We start from the raw sequence: 23726 nt of genomic DNA on the forward strand, positions 1-23726 counted from the left end.
CTTTTTGATCTCGTTTCTCATGCTGTGCCCATGTCTATCATCTCCACCATGTCCTCTGCTCTGCTCTTTTTTGGGATTAGATTCCTGTCACAGCCACACTTCCTGTGTCACTGTGTACCACGTGTCATGCCAACAATCGTGGTATAATTAGGGACACCTCACTAAAAACACACACATAGACTAAAACACAACTAAAAACAAACTGCAATACAATTTTACCATAATTTAGCCTTGATGAGAACGTGCACAGTTGACGAAGGCCACATTATGGTCACAATGTTGACCAACACATTGTAAAAATAGAGTAGCTATTGTTTGGCCGGTAACACTGAGTGTTTTTTCCCCCCATAATTTGATAACAAACTACTGAGCCTACGAGTGCACATACTGTTCTGTTTACCTCAATTCCCATTTGTAGAACAAAAGCTTGCCGAATTAAATGAATTAACAACACATGCGACAGCAATGCAAAGCTAAACATGAACTTTCACATATGAAAGCTCATTCCCCAGAAAGAAACTGGAAAATAAATAAAACCTAATTCTGCTGTCTAACAGTTGAGCCTTCTGCTTTTCCCCCACCAAATAAAGAAATTGCAACAGGCAAAGCTATTTTGTTTAAATAAAAAAGTTTATTAACAATGTAAAATGGTCTATAATTTCAGTCAGCTTGAACTACAGTACCCAAGCATGCCCTAAACATTTAGTACTATATTTAATAAGCAAGAACCATGCTGTGCCCTTTGCATCTGGACATAAAATGCCAGAGTTTCACACCACCAGCTGATACCAACCAAGACTCTGTAAAGAAAGCCACCTTCGAAAATAATTCTGAAAGTTACGCTCGAGTTGTGTGTTATTTCATAAATACAGGTCTAATATTTTGATTTATATTTATATATATATAGTATGTGCAAAGGCTTTTCTAAAGTATTGTATATTCCTTGAAATGGAAAAGTAAATAGGGTACAGGTTTTTCGGTACATGGAAGACTAAATGATGTATAAGTATAATCACAGGAAATAAGTGAACAAAGCAACAAACCTATGAACGGTTGCCGGGCCTCCATCAGAGCGATCTGATTGGTTAATTAATACTGCCAAAAAAAAAAATCCACCCCAAGCTCTGCTTTTCATGTGCGTCCATACACAACGGGTGATATCTACGGATAACAAAGGTGGCGCGTGTGTAGCCATAGGCCCAAGTGCTCCTGAAGGACAGTAGTTTGGCCAGAAGCGCGTGGTGACTTGCGGAGAGAACAGAAAACGGTTTTGAAACACTCTCAGTCATCCTCAGCAGCTGATATGGAACTAAAAATCAAAAGTTAACACATCATTTCATTAGGCCTCGTCGCCCGCAGCCAAACGAAGTAATAATTTCACCCTAATTACAAAAATGGAAAAAATTGTTTATAAAGCGTCTTAATAATCAAAATTAGAGTAAAATATATACGTTTGTGAGTATTGATTTCATTTACTTCTCTTTCTTTTTTTTTAAAGAATTATTTTTGTATCACAAAATAAAATTAGAAAACGGGCAGCCTTTTGAACAAAGGAAAGAACTATTTCGGAAGTGGCAGTAACAGGCTGCCCTTACAAAAAGAAATACCCGGTAATATACGTCAAAATATAGAATATTAAATTTAAGGATGCTTTTTTCCAACATACTGCGTATATTAGAAAAATATATCAATTATTGCCACTTTCACACAGTAGATGCAGCTCAAGGCATACAGTGCAGAATAGAATGTAAAATTATACACACTGCCCACATTCCCTTCGGTATATGCAGAGAACTTTATGGCAAGTATGACAAGTTGCAATAATGAATTATTATTTTTTTAATATAGGCCATACATTGACATGCATTAAAAACATTTCCCTTATGTTTTCGAATTTGACCTTTTACCATATGTTGACAGATATTACTCTTTTGTAATGTGGCGGGAGACACCAATGGGTGGGGAATTATGGGTAACACAGATGTGGTGCCCCCTGGACAGGATCTTAGCTGGACACCAGACAGCAGAGCCCAAAGAAGCGCCTCTTCCTCTGTCGGACCAGGGGGTAGGGAGTCAGATTCAGCAGACTGCTGTCATCTGTGAGTCACAGAGACACCGTGGTGTTAAAGGAGGCAAAGACACACTCAGCCATGCACCCACTCACATACAACATACACACACTACACTCACGCACACATGCTTAACACACATGCATACCAAAGACACACACACACACACACAAACTCATGCCCGCACAGGAAAAAGCACATACATGCGTAAATGCGTGAAGTCTACATACACCCGCAAATATTTACACACACACACACACACACACACACACACACACACACACACAAACTCATGCCCGCACAGGAAAAAGCACATACACACGTAAATGCGTGAAGTCTACATACACCCGCAAATATTTACACACACACACACACACACACACACACACACACACACACACACAAACTCATGCCCGCACAAGAAAAAGCACATACACTCGTAAATGCGTGAAGTCTACATACACCTGCAAATATTTACACACACATACGCGCATGTATGTACACATGCACACCAATACACACAGACACACACACACGAGCACACGCACACACACACACACACACACACACACACACACACACACACACACACACACACACACACACACACACACAACCACACTTACATATGCACACATGCATGCTCACACATACCTTGATTTTTCAGTGGTAAAGGCATGGTCTCCCTGAGTTTGCTAAGAAGGTTCTTCATCTCCCTCATGTCTCTGTTCAGACACACATGACGACAACCTGAGATTAACACCTCTGATTCAAGCCAAGGATAAAGCTGAAAGAAGCTGTGTGCATGTCAATGGCGGCTGCAGATTTAGAGTCCTTTTGAAGTCCTCTTATGTGGAGATAGCCTTGACACTAAAAACATGACCTCGTGTCAGCATATACCAGCTTATCACCTCATTATTGCTTGAATTTCTGGAGTAAAGTAAGGAGAAGGGCAGTGATGTGGACTAGTGGCAAAGAGCAATGCTCATAATAAAAACATTTCCAGTTTGATTCTTGAGAAGACCCTGCTGTTGCCCTCTGTTTAACCCAAATAACTATCCAGCTGTGTAAATGGTTGGTATGTAAACCGTATGCAGAAGTCACTCTGGATAGATACAGTATGTCTGTCGTGCAAAGTGTTATCTCATCTAAAGCTGTTATGCTGGTGAATGCATTTCTTCAATGGCTTCATGAGAAAATAAGTCAAAGAATGTTGTGTTTGTTTTGTCAGGACTGAGGGGAAAAGGACCAGTTTTTAGTCAGGACGGAGGGAAAAAAAAGACCTTATTTAAAGACCATTTTGTGAACGGCCTGAGCTGCAATGGCGAAGACCAGGAAAGCATGAATATACACTGAGAAAATAACCACCTGCATATGCAGTGTAATGAGTGTACCCCCAACCCACCCGCACACTAAAACATGTACACACACACATGCTCTCACACACCCCCAGACGGAAACATACATACCGCTCCACACACAGAGAAAACAAGCATATATGCACACAGAAACACACACACACACACACATAGCTGGTGAACAGGACTACTCTGTAGCATTTGGCCCTGGCCGTACCGCTCCGTGTTCTCGATGTCTGTAGACACAAGCCAGCTGTACTGAGGACAGTCGATGGGCGAGGACGAGGTGTCCTCTAGGATGGGGATGTCCGAGCTCTCGTCCACCTTGCAGTCGATCCTGGGAGCTGGGTTTGAGTCCTTCCCTGGAAATTTGACCAGAGCCTCATCACGTCGCCTCTGTGCTTCTGTCTTCACTTTAAGCCTGACATTTTCGCTCAGGTTTAAACTTCACTTTCAGAAACATCTCTGTCTGTGTGGTGTACATGAACACTAACATCCTACACTGTGAATAGGTACTGAACCCATTACCATGAGGGAGCTCCCCTAGACAAGCCATTTTCTAACATTGAGAATCATTTTACTCTTTGAATTATACATCACGTTAAATAATGCTGCTCTTGGCAAAGCACAGCCACATTTCAAATGGTGACATAACACATTTTAGTGAAAAATTAGCAGAGTTCAGTGAACGCTCGTATGTGGAGATGCCTGATATGCCATAAAAACGCACCGTGGTCTCCCAGTGAACCACTGAATATCTCTGTAAATTTTACTCTTCAAGCACCTGTGAAAGTCTTTCTGGATCCAAAGCCATTTTAAACAGAGCTGGACTGAAGCAATGTCCCGAAACAAAAAACACTTGAAATTTCACTGTTCTCTTTTATAAAGCTCCACCATGCATTGCTCTTGGGCTGGCGGTAGTCTTAGCCACACAAATGCTAGCACCTGCATGTGAGATGCGTGGCCAGCCTGGTTTCCTGTGGAGCTACAGTAGGCAGATACACCTGCTTTTCACATTGCTATGTGAATGCGCTCTGCTGCTGGGCTCTACCTTTTCATCACGGCAATACTGCACCTTTCCTGTAGATCTGTGTTGCATTTAACTGTGAGGTTGTGCTGTACATTTTCCCTGTATGACTGTGCTGTACTTGTCCTCTGTGACTGTGCTGTGTTTTTCCTGTGAGGCTGTGCTTTATTCGTACCTTTCCTGTGCAGCTGCAGGGAGCCCAGCAGGCAGACGGACTTCAGCATCTCCGTGATGTACATCTCCAGGCAGCACTGCAGTTGGATGAAGAGCCTACAGATCTCCGGGTGGATCTCCCCATCCTCAGGGCTGCAGGACGGACCGACACACACGCACCAATATGTCAGAAACACCTTCAACTTCCAGCACTGGCACCTTCAGCTGCACAAACATCTGGGAACCTTCACTGACAAATACAACACAAACTTTCTTTTATTTCTAGCTAATTAGCTAGCGCTAAATTTGCAACCAATGTTTCAAATATAAAGGAGCCACTTGAAAATATAATTTGCATAACATTGAAACGGCAACAGGACTGACAGATGTGGATGTATGTGTGGATAGGAGATAAAATGGCACAAAGTTAGTGTTGCACTTACAGGAAATGCATTTCATTGACTGAAAAACCCTAAGTAGCTTCCTTCACAATTAATCATGGGCAGTGTGACATTACTTAGAGCAGCAATGCAACAAGAACAGTGTATGTTTTATGGTGTAACATTACAATCCGTGTTGCATGGATACAAAATCAATATTAATAATACACAATAGTCAGAAACAATGCAGCTGGCTACATCGTGGATGTGCATTCAGAATGGCTAGCTGCTGTTGGTTGCTTGTATTGGCTGTTTATGGACATTATGTCAAATCCTGCCTCCAGTAAGTTAGCCAACTTAGTGAGTGTGGATCCAACTAAAACCACCTGAAAAGCCCTCCTCACTGTTTATTGTGATCAGATGTAATGGGATGTATGTTTGAATTGGTCAGCTACCAGCATTAAAAAAAATAACCCAGTTCACCCTGGATGATTTCATAGCTCAGCACACCTCTGAGCACTGCCTTTGGAGAGATTGCTAATTCCAAACTAACAGCGTCCTCAGAACACATGGAGATGTCGATCGTCTGAATCAGGAAAAAAGGTGGCGCAGTGCGCACCTTGGGAGGCAGAATTATCCAGACCTCAATGGAAGCTCTGGGTCAGGTAAATCTGACAGATTCTCTACTTAACTGTCAGTACAACACGTTTAGTCTCATCCTGTCTGCATTATTTAATAACCGTTATCTCCTTTTTAAAGAAACTATTTGAAACGCCCTAAAACATCTATTTAACCATTTTCATTATCATAAAAATACGATCTTGGTATCTTTCCCCTGATCTGCATTACAGATGATTTTTGTCTGGTCTTGCCCTCTGTGAGAGGCCTGCAGTGACAGTCTCTTTGCTGTCCCCATCGTTCCTCTTCGTGCTTTTCACCGTTTCACCGCCATTTGCAGAGACAGGCGTCAGATACTGCTCTTCCTCGCACGTCTGGCAGATGGGCCTGGCTGTGCTGGATGGAGAGGACTGGGCTCAGGGCTCCGCTGTGGAATAAAAGCCCACGTGCGAGCGCCTGGCAGCCGGAGAGCTTTTAAAGAAGGTGCTGATAATGGCTGGATGTGTGAAAAGCGAGGGAGGTCAGTGTCAGAGCGTGTTTTATTGTGTTTATAGACTAAAGAGCCGGCGCGGCTGCGGAGCTCCGCACCGAGGCAGAGGAGGCAGCGCGGCGGGGAGGGCGACACAAAATCAGCCACATTTCAAAATGGACACTGCGCCTCACCCCCCCCCACCCCCCGTCGTCACAACATACTGACATTGAATTATTTATTTGCATAGTGTTATGTACTTACACAGCCAAATCTATTCAGGCTTGAGTGTCTTGCAATAAGGTATAGCAGCAGCACCTCACCTTGGATTTGAGCTTGCAACCCTCTGGGTGGAATACAAGTTTCTGAGGCACTGTGCCACACTGTCTCCCTCAATATGACTACTGCCATTTTAATGAGTTTCCCTACGCACACCCCCCCTCCCCCACCCCACAACCTAGCTTTCTCAAATCATAAATGGATTCAAGAAAGCAGCGTTCTGCATTTTCTCTGAATGAAAGGACTGGAGCCCCATACAGTAGCGGCGTCTGTCAGCTGCCGTTTGCGCAGAGGATGTCCTCTCTTATCTGCCGAACCTCGACGGCAGCCCTGGAAAGCAATGAACACAAAAAGCCATAGCTGAAGCACCGAGGCAAGGCCCTCTGGGACAGCTCCACCGTTTCACCCCATGCCAAACCGAGAGCAGGCGAGGACAGAGGCCCTCCGAGGTAAACTCAAATGTGTGAAGCAAGACTGAAAGGCGTGCGCCATACAGCCAGAGTGCGAGACTAGCACAGTTTGCCATCGACAAGGAAGTAAAAGGAAAAATTATCCCTCTCTACCAGCATCAAGGATAAAATGGATGTATAGACATGAAAAGGTTATGACAAACTGGCACATTTAATACACTGATCATAATTTTAAGAGGTACTCCCCTAGAGTCTGAATTCACAAGCTGTGCCTTACTTATCTCACATTAAAGATGTTTAAAAATACATATACGTTGCCTTGTGAATAGTTTGTAAACCAACAGAATGGAGAATGCTTCATCTTGCATCATGGCAATGCATGCAATTCCTTCTAACTGCAATGCACTTTGCTAACAATGCTGACTGAAGCATCTTAGCAAGTGGTCATTCCAGTGGAGCACGCTGTGCTTTGCATGAAAAGGAATTACATAATAATAATAACTGATAAATGAATAAACAAACAAACTGCCTTAGGCAGGAGTAGACGGCCTTGCTTAAAAAAGGGTCTTTGGGTTTAGCGATGTTGTGGGGCCGGGTGCAGTCATACCAGGTGGGAGAAGAATGAACTTCCTGTCACACTGTTTCTGCACACCGGGGTTCATGGTTCATTCACTCATTTTCTTATCTGGCAACCTTGTCTGTGGGGACCTGCACAGTGAGACTCCAGCTCACATCCATTTGTACAGCTGGATAGCCTCTGTGTAATCCAGGTTACACAGCTTGATCCAGGGTGCTGCAGCAAAGCCCCACTCAGGGACCGAATCATCCCTGAAACTCAGACACCACTGCTGCTGTTTACTCCACAAAACACATTGCAGTTTTTGTCAGTGTATCCCTGTATACAACCCCTAAAACATTACCATTTCTGTCAGGGCAACACTGACTAAAACCTGTCAGTTTTAGCTAACTAAAAGGGTCACGGACAAAGATGCAACCTTTCACCCTCGCCTCAGAAGTAGTCACCCTTCCCATGGATACATTTCATCACCTTTCACTTTTTATCACAACTCTCAAAATATGAATACTTATTCATATTTTTGATCACCATGCTGCAGGTAACCCCGATTCACCCTGTTGGTACTGAGTGCTAATCAGAGAAGCGATTCGTGTAATTTCTTTCTAAGACTCTGGAATGGCTCTGATGAACTTTCCACACTCTGGCCAGATACATTAACCACAAGGTTCCACAGGGATTACAGCAGCAATGAGCACTTGATCTCCCCAAAAAATTAGGCAAGTATGTATATTTTAAACATGGAACAAACTACGAGAGAGCCAGATATCACAGACACTATGTGTCCATTTGGAAGATTTAATATAGTGTAGATTCATAATGTCCATAAGCACTGACCCCAAAACTGTAGGATAAAGAATAGGAATGAGATAATCCTGAATCACTGTTATATTACATTTTAAATTCTCAGTCTTGCATACACCAAATTTAAAAAAAGGCAGAGAAGAACACTGAGAAACAGGTCTGTGAGACTGGAAAAAGGAGATGGAGAGAGTTTTAATGGATACTTTTCCATTTCAAATTCTGCCACATTTCCCATAATGCCACCTTGGAAATGGAGACAGGTAAATGCAGGGGGCTCTGAGAGAGGATAGGACCATGGAGTTGCAGGACATCCTGGTGACTCTGCTGTTATCCTAGGAACACTGACATGGTGGCATGGTGCCAGCCCCAGGGCGTGGAAAAAAAGACACTCTTCTTAAGACAAGGGGACAGTGGCGGGCACAGAGCGATCAGCACTAAGGTGTGAAGTCCCCTTGTCAGAAGGAGCTGTTAAGACAAGCGTCTCACACCTATAGAGTGTCAGAGTGTGAATGTGCGTGTGTGTGTGTATGTGTGTGAGAGAGAGAGAGACAGACAGAAAGAGAGCGAGAGACAGCGTCTGTATGTCAGTGTGTGAGAGAGAGAGTGCGTGAGTGTTTGTGTGTGTGTGTGTGTGTGCGTGCGTGTGTGTGTTTGTGCAAGCTGCTCTTCCATGTTGAGGAGAAGCTTGTAACAGTAGTGTGCCAGCAGACATCCAACAACCAGCTACAATTGTGATTTATACTAGCTTTGCATGGAGGTGTTTGGAATTGAATTGGATGAGGCCACTCCATGTTGCCTTGCATGTAGCTATAAGCCATGTGCTGTATCATACATGAGTATTTGCTTATATTCTGCTCTTTAAAGGTATTAACCAAATAATTACATAAATAATGAAGTCATGTAGCAGTCTGTACACCTGACAGAACATGAAGGTCATGGGTTCCAGAGATGTGTGAGGTGTGGAACTGTGAACAGTGAATACCAGCGACTGCATAGGATTGTTTTGCTGAATGCCGTACAGAGGTAGGCCAAGCAGTACCATATGACAGAAAAGAACAGCTCCTGAAAAATAGGACACGGGATGAGAGAGAGGGAGAGAGGGAGCGGTGGAGGAGCAGAGGGAGGAGAGGGAGCGAAAGAGAGATGTAGGGGCAGAAAGAGGAGAGAGGGGGAGAGAGAGGGAGAGAACAGCAGAGAGTGAGGATGAGAGAAAAAGGATGAGACAGAGAAGAGACAGCGTGTGAAAGAGCGAGAGGGAGGGAGAGAGGGATAAAGACAGAGAGAGAGAGTGAGAGAGAGGGGAGCGGAACAGAGTGAGTCAGCGAGCGTGTGGAAGGGTGTGGAAAGTGAGAGAATACCGAGCAGAGGAGAGGACCCAGGAGGAGGAACGATGAGCACGCAGCAGAGAGGGAGAGTGCTGGCTTTAAGGTGTCTGAGTGTGCGTGCGGGCGCTTCAGTCCCTCACTGTACCTGCCAAACCCACCCTCCACCGCAATCAGCACACACGCGTGAACCGACGCCCCAGAGACACGCCACGCCACCGCTTCTGTTCCATCTAACTGCCCTGCACTTGCCTCCCAGTGGCAAGATGTGTAATGTTTAATGTATGAAATGATAACAGGGCAAGTGCTACATATTGCTCTTAGACTGAGGATGGCCCCAGGACCAAGAGGGTGTGAGAACTAAAGGCTAAAATGGGTTTTGAATATCAAAATGTCAATATGCTGCAGCTACTTTTTTGATTGACAGGTGAGCATCAACTTGCAATTGCAAGCTGGCACTTATTTTCAGGGGCACTCACTATGAGAATGAGTACTACTTTATACATGCAGTATGTGCACAATTGTATGTTTAATTGCAGTTCTCTGTAAAAAGAATGAGATAAATCAGTTTTAAAAGGTATTAAATCCCAAGAGTAACTTCTGATTGCTGTATTCACCACACACAAAGCAGATGGCCATTATAAAAGGCTGAATAATAAATTCTTGATCTCCCCAAACAAGTGCTTTCCCTAGGTTAATTTCTTTGGAACTTAACTAAAAAGAACTCTCAAAAGCCTTTTTGTTTCCCTTTAAAGTGAATATATTCACTTGTCAGACCACTATTCTCTGGTTTTGGGTTTTTGAACATGCTCAGTGCTTAATTTATTTTATCTAACCTTTATTTAGCCAGGGAGGTCAACTGAGAACTAACTTCTCTTTTATAGTGGTCACCCTGGAAAACAAGGACGGTACAAAATACAGGGGATTGCACAGCCAATCAACTGTAGGGGGAATACTTCAGTGTCTCATTTGATAAACAGCATCTCCTACAACACTGTGTCCCCATCGCTAAATTGGAACACTGGTTTTAATGGCCCCTGAGGGAAAAGTTTCTTCCATTATCTCAGGAACACCACTTCCAGGATCAACCTGGCTTCTCCCAGGAGGTGTCCTGCCTGCGTACCCAAAACCCATTTAACTTCAGCTGTTTTTCATTAAAAGGCTACAGGGAGGTATTTGTGCTCGTGTAATCTACCCAGGAAGAGAGAGCGTGGGACAAGACTGACACCAGGAAGCAAAGTTCCCCTCCCTTCCTAAGTGTCTGTGTGCTTCATGTCATGGTCTGCAGTCTATTTCCAAACCCCAGGAGGGACACATGGGCAGGAAACCTTTGTGAGTGTCCTGTGAATTGTCCTGTGTATTGCTGTCAATACTCTTTAATTACCAGTTTTCCATAATATATCATACCCACCATTTAATCATCAAATTAAATGGTACATAAAATGACAACACAGTGGCACAGTGTGGTAGATCTTACTGATTCATGCCTCTTCAGCATTAAAGAATTCTGTGACATTGTGCTTTCCCATTTACTTTTGTTCTTTCTTCCTTTTGAGTTTTTGCTCTATTTATCTCTCCAAAGCGCTTCTTACAGGTTTTGTTTGAAACTGCAGGCCTGTGTTGTGTTAATGCTGCAATTCCACTGCGACAAATTTGGGCTAATGAGGCCGACAGATTCCAGGTCAGTATTACACTATTTGTACACCCCTGTGTACGATCTCACAAGTTCCTAACTCTTAACGCTGTCATTTTCGGTGCTTTCTTTCCTTTCCTTCCTCCTCTTGATCATGCTTTATTGGCAACACTTCACAATGTACAGTATCCCCCCTCCCCCTTATCTCTTGGTCTGTCTTCCTCTGTATTGCTCTTCGTCTTACTCTGACTGTTCTCTCTCTCTCTCTCTCACACACACACACACACACACACAAAGGCAGCACACACAGTTCTTTGTATTGTGTGCATGAGAATTGTGGGAATTATGTTGCAGGAAGCGGAATTTCTCCAAGCTCAGCATATAAAAACGTGAAGGTCATATGTTGTGAATGTACATGATCTTTAAAATGTGCTTCAAGAACAATGAACAATGAAATACTTTACTCTCTTATTCTATTTTGTAATAAAAATGAAAATGAAATGGAAAAATAAAAATACCAAAAGTAGTAATAAATTGTAAAAAAAAATACTAACTATATAAAAACTATATAAAAAATAACACTAATAATAATTGCTGTTCATTATATTACTTCAGAGTAAGCATGGAATCACCATCCTACACACACACACACACATATAGAGACAGAGACAGAGAGAGACTGATATACATTATATCATAATTAGAGATTTACTCCCATAAGCTTATAATTGTGACAATATGGTAACACATATTAAAATAGAAATTCAAATTATTGAAAAAAAAAAACTGTTAAAAGTTCCAGAAAACAATGGTCAACATAAATATTACGGTCACCCAATTCTAACATGTCCTCCTTGCACAATGATTTTCTTATTTTCTTTATCTATAATTTATTTAATCACAGCATGTGCAAACAGTCGGCCTACTCGTTTAATAGTGTTGAGTTGAAATGGGGTCCGCTGAAAATTGTACCGGAAAAATTTAATTACGTTTCCCTCAGTAGCCGTGGCCTACTCTACGCTCCCAAGGGGGCGATTGTTAATTTTGCAACAACATTTGCACGGACGCCACAGTATGCCAGTCCCAAGGACAGCTCCGATTAAAATAAACTACAGAGATGAGATTCTTTTTTAGTCGTCATATCCCAAATGGATGAGTGCCCTAAAAACTGTGATGATCCATGTTTTCCCTGTTAACGCTACACTACCCTACATGTCGGTCCTGTTAAGGTGGCTGTCGTTTCATTGCTGAGATGCTGCTGGGGGAATAGAAAATGCGATGTCCCATAGGATTCTATGTCATATACAAACAAAACCTTGTAGTCCTCCCCCGGCTCCCCACGCACAACATAAACACACACACGCACATTCACACCCGCGCTTCAGTTGTTCACCACGCAATTACAGATCCATATTACACCCACAACCGTCGTGGTTCCTTACCCCGATATTACGGAGAGACTCTGGTGTGCGGTTCGAGCCATGTCGCATCCTTTGGTTCGTGTCTTGTGCATTTCCACCCGCAGGGAAGGGCAGTCGACCGATATCTCCCCAATAGAAATGACCAGTTCACGATACAGGGCCACAAGTGTATTGAACTCCTGGACAATCTGGAAATAAATAAACAATGCGAATGTAACATCTACTTTACGGCGCTACTGTCAGGCGTACTTGATTTTTTAATGGTCTGGAAAAATCTCACATCTTACAGAAAAATGTGTGAAGCGGTGCACTTGTCCATCATTTGATATAAAAATGCGGTATTCAAGCAATACAATATTTGCTAGTCATATGAATACTTATTTACGTCATATTAACGTGTTAACATGTTGCCTTGCTTCATGTCGCCTTTTAACAGGGTATAAGTTCTGACACTGGGAGATATAAAAAGCGTTAAAAGATTAATACCAAAAATTAACGCGTTTTTAAACACTATTTTTCCTCTCCCTTGTGGCAATATCTAATATTTTTGCCGTGCAGATAGATTGCAGTGTCAATCAAACTGGAGATGGGTTGACTAACTGACAAGACGGATAGAGAGAGTTAAGGACCCATAAAACAGTGGTCATTTTCACCAGCTGATTCATTTAATCGTGATGTGCATTCGCAATAATTAAATAATTATAAGGAAGCATATACGTTGGATCAATTATTCATATTTTAAAAGCTATTATGTTAAGTTTTTACATCCAATGGTGCTTGTCTCTCATCTCGGGGCACCCGCAATTGTGGCTAATGCTGAAGATTCTGTCTGAGCAATTTGTCTTTTTGTAATTCACCGAGGCTAGCTGGTGTATGAGACATCAGAACCACATAGACGCTTCTGCCAGCACCTGTCACAGTAACTGACGTCTCAGTCCATCAAGCTGTGCATGTTAGTACAACAAGACAATTTAGAGCCTAATGCATACATCCCCAGTCGCAATTAGCCACGGTTGCAATACTAGCCACTTAAATGCCCATCGCATTACTGCTCTTAGTGGTATACACAGTCATTTAGAATGCAGCTGTTAAAAATCCATGTAAGCCTTAATCTGTCTCCCCTTTGTAATGAAAAACTGAAATAACACTTAGATTTATTAGATTTCATACAAGAAGATATCGACGATTTGTTGCAGTTTTAAATAGAGTACACCTGCACGTGATACGAATAGGGAAGGGCGGGAGGGAATGTTAGCTACACCGGAGAAAATAACAATCCCCGCGTCATGTACCCACCATTCTGCAGTCCCCTACGGCACGCTGGGCTTTTCGGCTGCTCTCCGTACTCTCTCTGCGTTCCGTGTCCCGGGGAGGAGGCTTGCCGATTTGAAAAATGTTCCCGGCGGATCTGGGGCGGTTCTTGCGCCCATTCGGTGCAGAACTCATGCATACACATCCACTGACAAAACCTCAACTGATGTAGAATGGCGTTTATTTCTTATCCTTTATGTTTGTTTTAGCTACGTTTATTTTTTGCTTTTCGCTTGTATCTGAAGAAGCAGCGACACCAACAGCAATCGCGTACCTCAAATCGGAATCTACTGGTGAAACAGATAATTTCGCAGACAACCTTTAGCGCGCAAGAGTGCCGGATGAGTGCTCGCGACTCCTTTCCGCATAGCTTCGACTGCAAGGCGAGTCACCTTCACTTCAGCAGTGGACCGACTCTTGTTCAAATGTCCCCTTCACACACCGCCGTTCGTGAATCACACGAAGCCAGATGCAACCATTTCTTACAGTTACGAGTTTCCATGAAGCACTGCAAGTAGGCGAGGATTTCTTGATATTGCGGACACCTCTATGATAGCATCACATCAACATCGCCCAACAGCAACAGAGATAACGCTTGTACCACTAAAACTACAGCATTAATTCCTGCGTAACATGTCAAGAGACAGTCAGGAAGAAAAACAAAAGCAATTAATGGATGCCATTGATAATCCCGATCTCGTTTCCAAGGTCTTCTTCAGAGAAAATATCTAACCTTGATAGGAGACGCTCAGTAGCTGGCTGCCTGACGCGGCTAGCAGTACTGCACACCCATAGGACAGGAATACTAATATGACCGATCAAACAGACCCCCAAGAGCTTACGCGTTTACCCAATGAAATGTTCAATAGCATCAATTATATTTCCTTCAGAGATCCGATTGTTAGAAATATAGTGCCAATAGAAGGTTGGATTACACAATGTCGCAAAGTGTGGGGTGGGCGCTGTTTTTTATATCTATGTATTTATTTATATATTTATATTAAGAGGGGAAGAGACACTTTGCTTTAGAGAGCGCAGTCTGAGACATTTTCCGTAAACAGGACGACCAAGAGCAGCAAACGTCGTGCAGTGTCTACTATATACAATGCAAAGCCCTTAAATTATAAATGTCTTTTACATTAATTTTAACCTTTCTGGCGTACAGAATATTTCTGCATTGTCAAAATAAAGTTCAACATAAAACGTATACATCATTAGCTACACACTAATAGCAATAAGAATATACATATATGCAAGTAATAGCAATAAAATCAGCATTGGTACAGCTAATAGTAGTAGTAGTATCACTACCTACACTAATGTTATTATTATTATTATTATTATTATTATTATTATTATTATTATAGCAACAACAGCAGTACTACTACCCCATTAATATTACGACTAATAATAACCCGTTTTCTAGAATTCGAAGAAGCCGCTGAGTCGCGAGACTTCTAATCTCCAAGGAAACTAAAGCTTCAAGAAAAAATTCCTCGCAGTATTCAAATTTTCAAGATGGCAGCAGAATCTCTGCGTGAGACGAAATCAGCTGAACCTTGTGATGTACCTGAAGTTGTATTTACTATTCTGCATTTTAATGACGTTTACGAGATAAAGGCAAGGCCTGAAGAACCAGTGGGCGGCGCAGCAAGGTATTTATTTTGATGGGAGTTGAACATGTGTGTTAAAAATTTCAGTTTCGCTAAAAGTATTTTCTCCGAAGGTTAACGTCAAAGTTAGGCCAAATAAAGTTAGCCATAATTTGTTCAAAACAAATAACAGGGGCTTAATCTTGAATAATATACAGATATGGATATTCATCAGACAAAATCCAAAGATTAGGTTAGATCGAAAGTAAAATAGCTTGCAGTATTGCATTTACCCGTCTAATAAATTACACGAACCCTTCTGATTGATCGAAAAGCAAAGAAGTAGCCAAACTGTTTATCTTTGTTGGTTAACAAATATTTCACTAATAACAAATATTTCTGTTTAGATATGTCCTTTTTACCAGTTCGAGTATTACAGTTCAATATTCATAATTTGAATATTATTTACGTTGGTAAGCATGATTTCTCTTCTAATCTTGCTAGTTACACCATCAATCTTTATGAAAACAGGGATCTTGCTCTAGGTAACATGAGTTTTGCCTGCTCAAAGAGCTGTTTCCAGTTCATGGTGCTTTGTGTAACTTCTTCGTTCATTGAATGCACCCCAGGTGCCTGTTGCCCACATGGAAAAAGAATTACTGTCATCTGAGTGAAAAAGCTAATTAAGACGTGTGAATAAGTAAACGCTCAATAGAATAAATAACTCATTTAGAACAATTCTGGTCTGGTTTTGTTTGCCATGAGCCTTGTATCATCTTGGTGGTAAATCTGGCCACAGTGCTTGGGGTGTGCAATGAACACATATATTGATTATAACCAGAATAATATCATGAGGATCTTAGAAATTTACTCCAGCTGTAGTCCAGAGACTAGTCCATATTCTGTACGTAATATGGACTTTAGAATGTGTCATTTACACTGAGCACATGAGCACATCCTGACACATTGTGCTCACTGAAGATCCCATGGCACTCATAGAAAAAATATCACGAGTGTCAACTATGTACCCCTATTGTATCACTTCTCATCACCTACCTATCTGTTCATCCGCAGTGATAATTAAAAGCAACATATTCAAAAGTGGGTCTTTTTTTCCAACAATATACTAAATCTCATGTTTTGTTTTTTTTTTCTCTTTCAGATTTGCCACAGCCTTGAAACAATTCCAACACCTGAATCCTCTGATAGTCTTCAGTGGGGACTGTTTGAACCCTTCATTATTAAGCACAATTACAAAGGGGAAGCACATGGTGGAAATACTAAACAAACTCGGTGTGCATTGTGCTGTATACGGTTAGTGTGCTATGAAGTGGCTTTCATGCAGCATGACATTCTTAACCATGTTGACAAAATTGGAGGTAAAATCACTATATTTCAAAAAATACACCAATCATAAAACCAATAATTTGCTTTTACTAGTAATATCCCATTACTAGTATTACAGTTGTACAAATCAAATATTTTCTCTAAAAGCACGTATTTTTTTCTTGTAGGTAATCATGAGTTTGACTTCGGCGTCGACCACCTGGAAGAGATGACCTCGCAAATGGACTTCCCATGGCTGCTCAGCAATGTCTACGACAGGTTCACGTCAGAGACGCTGGGCCATGGTGTGGTCAGCAGCCTCATCGTCTGGAATGGCCTGAAGGTGGGCCTCATGGGGCTGGTGGAGGAGGAGTGGCTGGACACCCTGGGGACTGTGGACAAGGTCAACCTGCACTATGTGGATTACGCATCCACTGCTACCGCACTGGCCCAGGACCTGCGGGAGAATGGCGCGGAGATTGTCATCGCTCTGACGCATATGAGGTGGCACAACGACATCAGGCTGGCGTCCAAGTCCAGCGGCATCGACCTCATACTTGGGGGTCACGACCACGAGTACGGCATCTCAGAGGTCAACGGTATCCCGATAGTAAAAAGCGGGTGCGAGTTCAGATACCTGTCGAAAATTAATGTGATGAGGGGCCACGACAGCACTTTTAAGTACAGTGTGGACAAAATAGCCATAGAGAGAGACCTGGAGGAGGACGACTCCATACAACAGATAGTGAATGAATATAACAATAATGTGCAGGTATGCACCACAAGGTTGTTTTTGAATAAATCGTGTAATTTCCACCTCAAAAAAGTCTTCAATACTGCAAGCTGAATTAAGTGCTCTGGTTAGGGAGCTGAAACCAGTAGATTTTAATTAAAGATGGGGCACCATCATAGCTCCTTGGGCAATGTACTTTTTCTGAATTACTTTAGTAAATATCAAGCTGTATTAATGAGTAATATGTAAAAATATAAGCCATGCAAGCTGCCCTGGATTAAGGCACTTGCAGTGTTTAAAATGCGTGCCGTAAAGTTTGCACAATGTCTCATATAGTATTGTAAAACCTCATTTCCGCAGCAGATACATGTTTCTGTTTAAAACATTGCTTTGTGACAGCACATGCTTGATGAGGTGCTCTGTCAGACGGAAGTGGATTTAGATGGGCGCTGTTGTATGGTGCGGAGATCAGAGTGCAGCCTGGGAAATCTCATCACCAACGCCATGCTTGAAGCTACACATGCTGACGTGGCATTGTTGAACTCAGGTTAATATGCTCTCATTTTCCATGTGTGTAAATAACACACCATTGAAATGTTGACTGTACACCTTTCAACAGTCCATCTTCAGTGATAAGAGTTCTTGCTGAACTCTGAGAAATGGCAGATCTGGAAATGTACAGAAATGTACTCTCTCAAAAGTTTTGCCCTGCAGTGTGAATAAAGATGTCTTCAGTGCGGTGGCATACTTGGGAAAACTGGACTGGTAACTGAAAGATGGCAGGTTCAATTCCCAGGCAGAGCGGTTCTGTTGTGCCCTTTAGCAAGGGACTTACCCTGAACTGATTCTGCGATAATCCTGCTTCACGAGTGGATAACATGTAAAACATAAGATAAGCAAGTCTCCCCGGAGAAATGTCTGCAAAGAAAATGAGTGGTGATAACGAAAGAAATGTGGCATTGGGTTTCCGATGTTCTCCCATCAGGTACTTTGCGTTCAGATCGTATCCACCCAGCTGGCCTTCTGACGATGCATGACCTCCTGCAGATCCTGCCCATGCAGGACCCAGTGCTGGTGGTGGAGGCCACAGGCCAGCAGCTGTACGAAGGCCTGGAAAATGGCGTCAGAAATTACCCAGCCTTGGATGGAAGGTAGAGGCTTAATGTATACACACAAATGAGATGTGACACTATGTCACCTCATCAACCTAAAAATATGTCCCAATTAAACTTGCTATTTGAGTTTAGCCTAAAAAATGAAGTTAAAGGAGACAGTTTTTCATGAACCTCCATGATCCAATAATTGAATTGCCATAAGCTGTGAATCACTGACATGTGTTAATCACAGACTTTGTTCTCCATAAGGAATAAGTGTGATTGGTTTGCTGGTAACACATACTGTAGCTATACTCAGATGATTATGGTTATGCTCAACCAACCACTAAATCATTGGACTACGTTGTATTCTTCTCCTGCTGCTTAAGATTAAAAACTTGTTTCAATTTGTGTTGATTTTCTCCCTAAAAAGGAAAGGTCACAAAGAACATTGCTTTCAAATGTAAAACTGGATTTAAAAATATAAATGAATTCAAGTAAATGGGAGCGTAAGGAAATAAACACATAAACACTCACAACTTAAGTGATAATGGTGGTTTAACAGCAGTTATCAGTAACAGTTAAAAGTTAAATTAAGCAGTGTGATCATTGTAACTGAACTGGCTGCTTTGATGTGTACTGACTTCGCTGTGTACAAAGTGAGTGTTGGGTCAACCGTGTGGAAGTGTAAAACTGGTGTGGCTGTTTGTTTGTTTTAGGGTAACAACATGAATGACGACTGTAACTACCCCCTTAAGATTCCCCCAGGTTGCCGGGATACAGTTTGGCTTTGACCCCAGCGCAGAGCCAGGACACAGGGTTGTCGAGGAGACGATAAAGATTCAAGGCCAAAGACTGGAAAAAGACAAAAAGTACTTGGTGGCTATGAAGGAATACTTAACAAAGGTACATAACCCTAATTATTATGTTAACAAAGGTACATATTTTGCTGCCCATCTTGACCAGGACTCCCTGGCAGAAGAGATATTGTATCTCAATGGGACCTTCCTGGTTAAATAAAGGATAAATAAAATAAATAAACCCCCTATCACACACAAAAAACACTTTATGGTCCTCAAGAAACATAGAATTGTGATGCAGTCTGGATACTGTAGATACTCTCTTGTTAAAGGGGCATTAAGTAAGATTCACAATACTTCTGTGAGCACCAAGTCTGGATTGTTTCTTTCTTCAGATATACTGCCAAAAGGTGCTAAACCTAGATCAGTAATTCAATCAACAACACCACTGAATTAAGCCCAGCTGCAAAAAAACCATACACAGAGGTACTCCAGACCAGGGCTGACAGACATGGCTTTAGACCTTTCCCTGGATAGATTAGAGGATCATGTCTTTCTTACCTCCTACCTTCTTCATGGCCCCTTCATTCATGCAGCTGTGCATTTCATTATTCATATTAACACATTCCAAAAACAAACCAGATTTTATGTGCCACAGTGCTCTTAGCAAAAGAACTGTCACAGAGGGTCCCATAGATCACATTTCTCTAAACTGTTAAAACATTATCAGGTATAACTCCTTGAAAGGAACAACTTTCAAGGACTTTCAAGAGCTACAGACAGTGAGATGTTATGAAAAATATTTCACATCAACAGAAGAATTACCCAGATCAGGTCTGTCTTTTGTAGGTGAAAAGTCACTGACGAAGGAGGTCTGGCCTGACACAAAATTTTAACTGTCCATATCTCAAAACTGATGCAGGATTGAAGTGCTAAATTTAAATCCTTTAGGAACATTTTTTTTCTGCTCTGTGGAATGCTGGACATGAAAGCGGAACTCAGAACTCAGAACGATCCAGTTCATGTTGCATCCTTTTTTTGACCACAGGGTAAAGACGGCTATGTGATGTTTGCGGACTGCCACCGGACGTTCGACATTGAGAACGCGCAGACGCTGTCAACCATTGTGATAAACCATTTTGAATCGGGGAAGATCATCCGGGGCCTGAAGCCCTGCAGGTCCGGCCACAGAATGAGCCTCATTAAGGTTTCGGGCAGCCCCTCGGTCTCTGGTAAGACCCCCCCTTTCCCTGGGAGCGATAGGAAGCTTTCTCCTGTGACTCTTCAACATGATGGCTAGCAATATAGGATATGTTGCAATTATTAATGAATAAGAACACAACAACAGACCATTAATAAGTGCAGCATCACACCATTAAAGGTGCATTGTACATGTTCATCCCAGCATGTTTAGTAGATGTGTTTTATGGAGGAGACCTGTGGACAGATGAGACAACATGTGCTATTGCTGTATTTTTTATATTCCCATCTCAACAGCACACAAACTAATATTGGGCTAACCATCAACAGTGGATTATTTGTATGTAAAATGCAGGGCGTGTAGCTCTCAGAGTGAAATGCAGATGGTCTGGCTGCTGCTGAGTGCATTACTAATGTATATTTAAATTGAGTGAACGCTGCACTCCATGTTGTCCCATGTTCCCAGCCATAGAGAGGAACTCCAGTGAGGACGGAGAGGTCGTGATGACAGTGCCGGGGGTCGAGGGGAGAATATTCCATGTCACCTGCGACAGACAAATGGAAGCAGAGAGCTAGAGGAAGCTTGGTCTCATTTGCTGAGCCAGCCGAGGACCGGACAGTTTCCTGGGGATTTTCTCCAGTTATCAGGATATGATGTCTCTGAATTAACGGGAGGTGATGAGTTACTCAAGTGGTTTCACTCCAAGAGATTATAGGGTGCCTGCTTGACAGGACCTTTTGTTTGATGATGTAATATGTAATATTATGTTCAATATGTAATGATGTATAATATGTAATATGATGTAATATTGCTTGGTACCATGTGGATTTGCTTATACTTTTGGACAGTAATTACATTTATTTTAATGTACACAAAGTGCCATGACATCTTTACTGACCACGGTAAGTCAGGACCTCAGTTTAAAGTCTCAACTGGAAAAGCCTCCACTTCCCTGCACTGAGCATTTGGTCTCCAGTTGGAGGAAGGACTGCCCCCTACTGGTCCACCAATATTGCTTTGAGCAGCATCCTGGTTTTCCCAGGAGTTCTCTCATCTAAGTACTAACCAAGCTCAGGTCACATAACTTAGCCATCAGTCATGAGAAAGTCACAGGGTGGTTTGGCTGATGAATGCTGAGTTGGGAATAAAAAGTCCAGAAGATTGAGTGGAACACTCTCTTGAAATCAGCTTGGGGTATGGATTCATCTGACTAAAACATCTTTTGAGCTCCCTCATCATTGGGCCTCATTGCTTAAATGTTCAAAGGCCGAATCATAGACAACATGACAAGCAAGTGCAAGAGTAAATATAAACCATCTACATTGTCTCTGATGGGGATTGCAGTAAGTGATAATGGACTCTGGGAAACTGCAGAAAGGGATTGCCTGTAGTCAGCTCTTTCACCAGTTTGAGTCTTGATGTTTCTCAAACCTGTTGCCAGGGTAAAGCTGGTTACAGTATTCTGGTTTCCACTGAGCTCTTTCCAGATGGGCTCTTAATTCCAGCTGATTTCCATCAGAGCTCTTAATTCATTTAGGTCAGAGTCTGATCTGTGTTTGAGATCATGTGATAGGTATCTGCTCATAGCTTCTTTTGAAAGAAAGAGGCTGAGTTCATGAGTTAGCCAGAGATGATTTTAGGCAACACAACATTTTCATCATTTGCACAGGCACCCACATGCACACACACACACACACACACACACACACACACACAGAAGCTCTTTACAATCAATACAACTGGTCTTTGACCTGGAGTCACAGTGTAGTGAAACTCAAACTTTCATCACGTTTGCATAGTTTCACACTAGAGTATCTGCAGCTCAAAGTCACACTATAGTAATGTGTGTGGTCAGTTAAAGGAGAAAACTGACCGTAACATTTGGAACCAACAACCAATATAGATCATCCAGGTAAAAAAGAATTGTTTTGTTTTTATTTATTTTAAATATACACTATAAAAGTATATATTCTTATATATAAATTCAATATATTGATTGATATTAAAATAATAGGCATATTATGATAATTCCTGAATGGTAAAGTGTACAATTATCAGAAATGAATACTTTCAATTGCTGAAGAAAACCAAAGAAAAGCACTGATATCAGCACTGAGGAATGAAACCTAAAGCTACAGAAATGGCCACACAGCACTGGCAGTCAGATATGTAACACCAAAATCCGCAACACACACCAATGTTTTTTTTCATACAACTGAACAAATTTAACTTAAATTTTCTTCCAGAAAGAGAGGAGAAGAGGAGGCACAGGCAGAGGGAGAACTACAAACAATCCAAAAATGTCTGAGTGAAAAATGATAACGCAGAGATTGACAAACATCAGACAAAACATCACATTCAGGTGCCACAAAAGCACCATTGTACACAATCCTTACATTATGTGTGAGTCTACCTTTCCGGCAGATTGTGTACGGTTTTCTAAACAGTATCACAGTACATTTACATTTACATTTCTGATGTCACATCCCTGATGTTGTAAGAGTCTGTTCTACACATTCTAGGCCTGTATTCTGTAGCTAATGAAAGAAACAATTGACCTGCAACATGATTGGTCCAGTTATGGTCACCATGGCAAGTTCTAGCAAATGTGTAAAAGCTTTGAACTAATTTAGCTGAAAATGACAATGCAGGGTGGATTGAATATAAAAATAAATCTAATGCTAAAACCAAAAGTAAATGCTGGATTCAACCATTACATTACATTATTGACATGTAACCAATAACCACATTTTAGTTGTAAATTTCACTCCCAATGAAGTGCAATTACCATGTTTTATGTTATTTTCAAAATCAAAAATTAAAGAAATGAGCCAATGAAACTGAGTTTGTTTTGTAAAAAGTAGCACATTCACTGGCAGACCACAGGTAGGGCAAATGTATGAATCCAAGTCAAATTTCAAATTAAACAGGTAAAAGATTTGATTTATTTTGTTCCCCAGAGAAAATAAGGGGTAATACAAATTAAAGTAAATCTAAAACTACATCTAATTCCAAAGATAAATCTAGATTTATGAATAAATATGGCAGTCTTCAGATAACTCACGTTACATAAGGATATTATGAAAAATGGATTCTACTGACAAATTCTTTTCAGAGTTTTAACTCCGGGCTTAAGCACTTTGACTGAATCA

The 23726-nt window shown here is 41.7% G+C and overlaps 2 protein-coding genes across 2 annotated transcripts; one reads left to right on the forward strand and one right to left on the reverse strand.

The window, feature by feature from the left end:
- Nucleotides 1-1834: 1834 nt before the first annotated feature.
- On the reverse strand, nucleotides 1835-14548 carry rgs7bpa (regulator of G protein signaling 7 binding protein a). The gene is made up of 6 exons (XM_036528003.1): nucleotides 13814-14548; nucleotides 12539-12705; nucleotides 4630-4760; nucleotides 3645-3789; nucleotides 2724-2794; nucleotides 1835-2097 (listed from the first exon to the last, which is right to left on the reverse strand). Exons 1-6 carry the CDS (start codon nucleotides 13961-13963, stop codon nucleotides 2006-2008), a joined length of 756 nt encoding a protein of 251 aa, XP_036383896.1. The 5' UTR covers nucleotides 13964-14548; the 3' UTR covers nucleotides 1835-2005.
- A 798-nt stretch (nucleotides 14549-15346) lies between these two features.
- LOC118776201 (snake venom 5'-nucleotidase-like) lies at nucleotides 15347-21149 on the forward strand. Its single transcript, XM_036526314.1, has 8 exons — nucleotides 15347-15483; nucleotides 16583-16734; nucleotides 16935-17518; nucleotides 17879-18026; nucleotides 18465-18630; nucleotides 19332-19479; nucleotides 20422-20605; nucleotides 21040-21149. Exons 1-8 carry the CDS (start codon nucleotides 15347-15349, stop codon nucleotides 21147-21149), a joined length of 1629 nt encoding a protein of 542 aa, XP_036382207.1.
- Nucleotides 21150-23726: the final 2577 nt, after the last annotated feature.

The sequence above is a fragment of the Megalops cyprinoides genome, chromosome 4, assembly GCF_013368585.1.
Source record: "Megalops cyprinoides isolate fMegCyp1 chromosome 4, fMegCyp1.pri, whole genome shotgun sequence".
In the NCBI taxonomy this organism is placed as follows: domain Eukaryota; kingdom Metazoa; phylum Chordata; class Actinopteri; order Elopiformes; family Megalopidae; genus Megalops; species Megalops cyprinoides.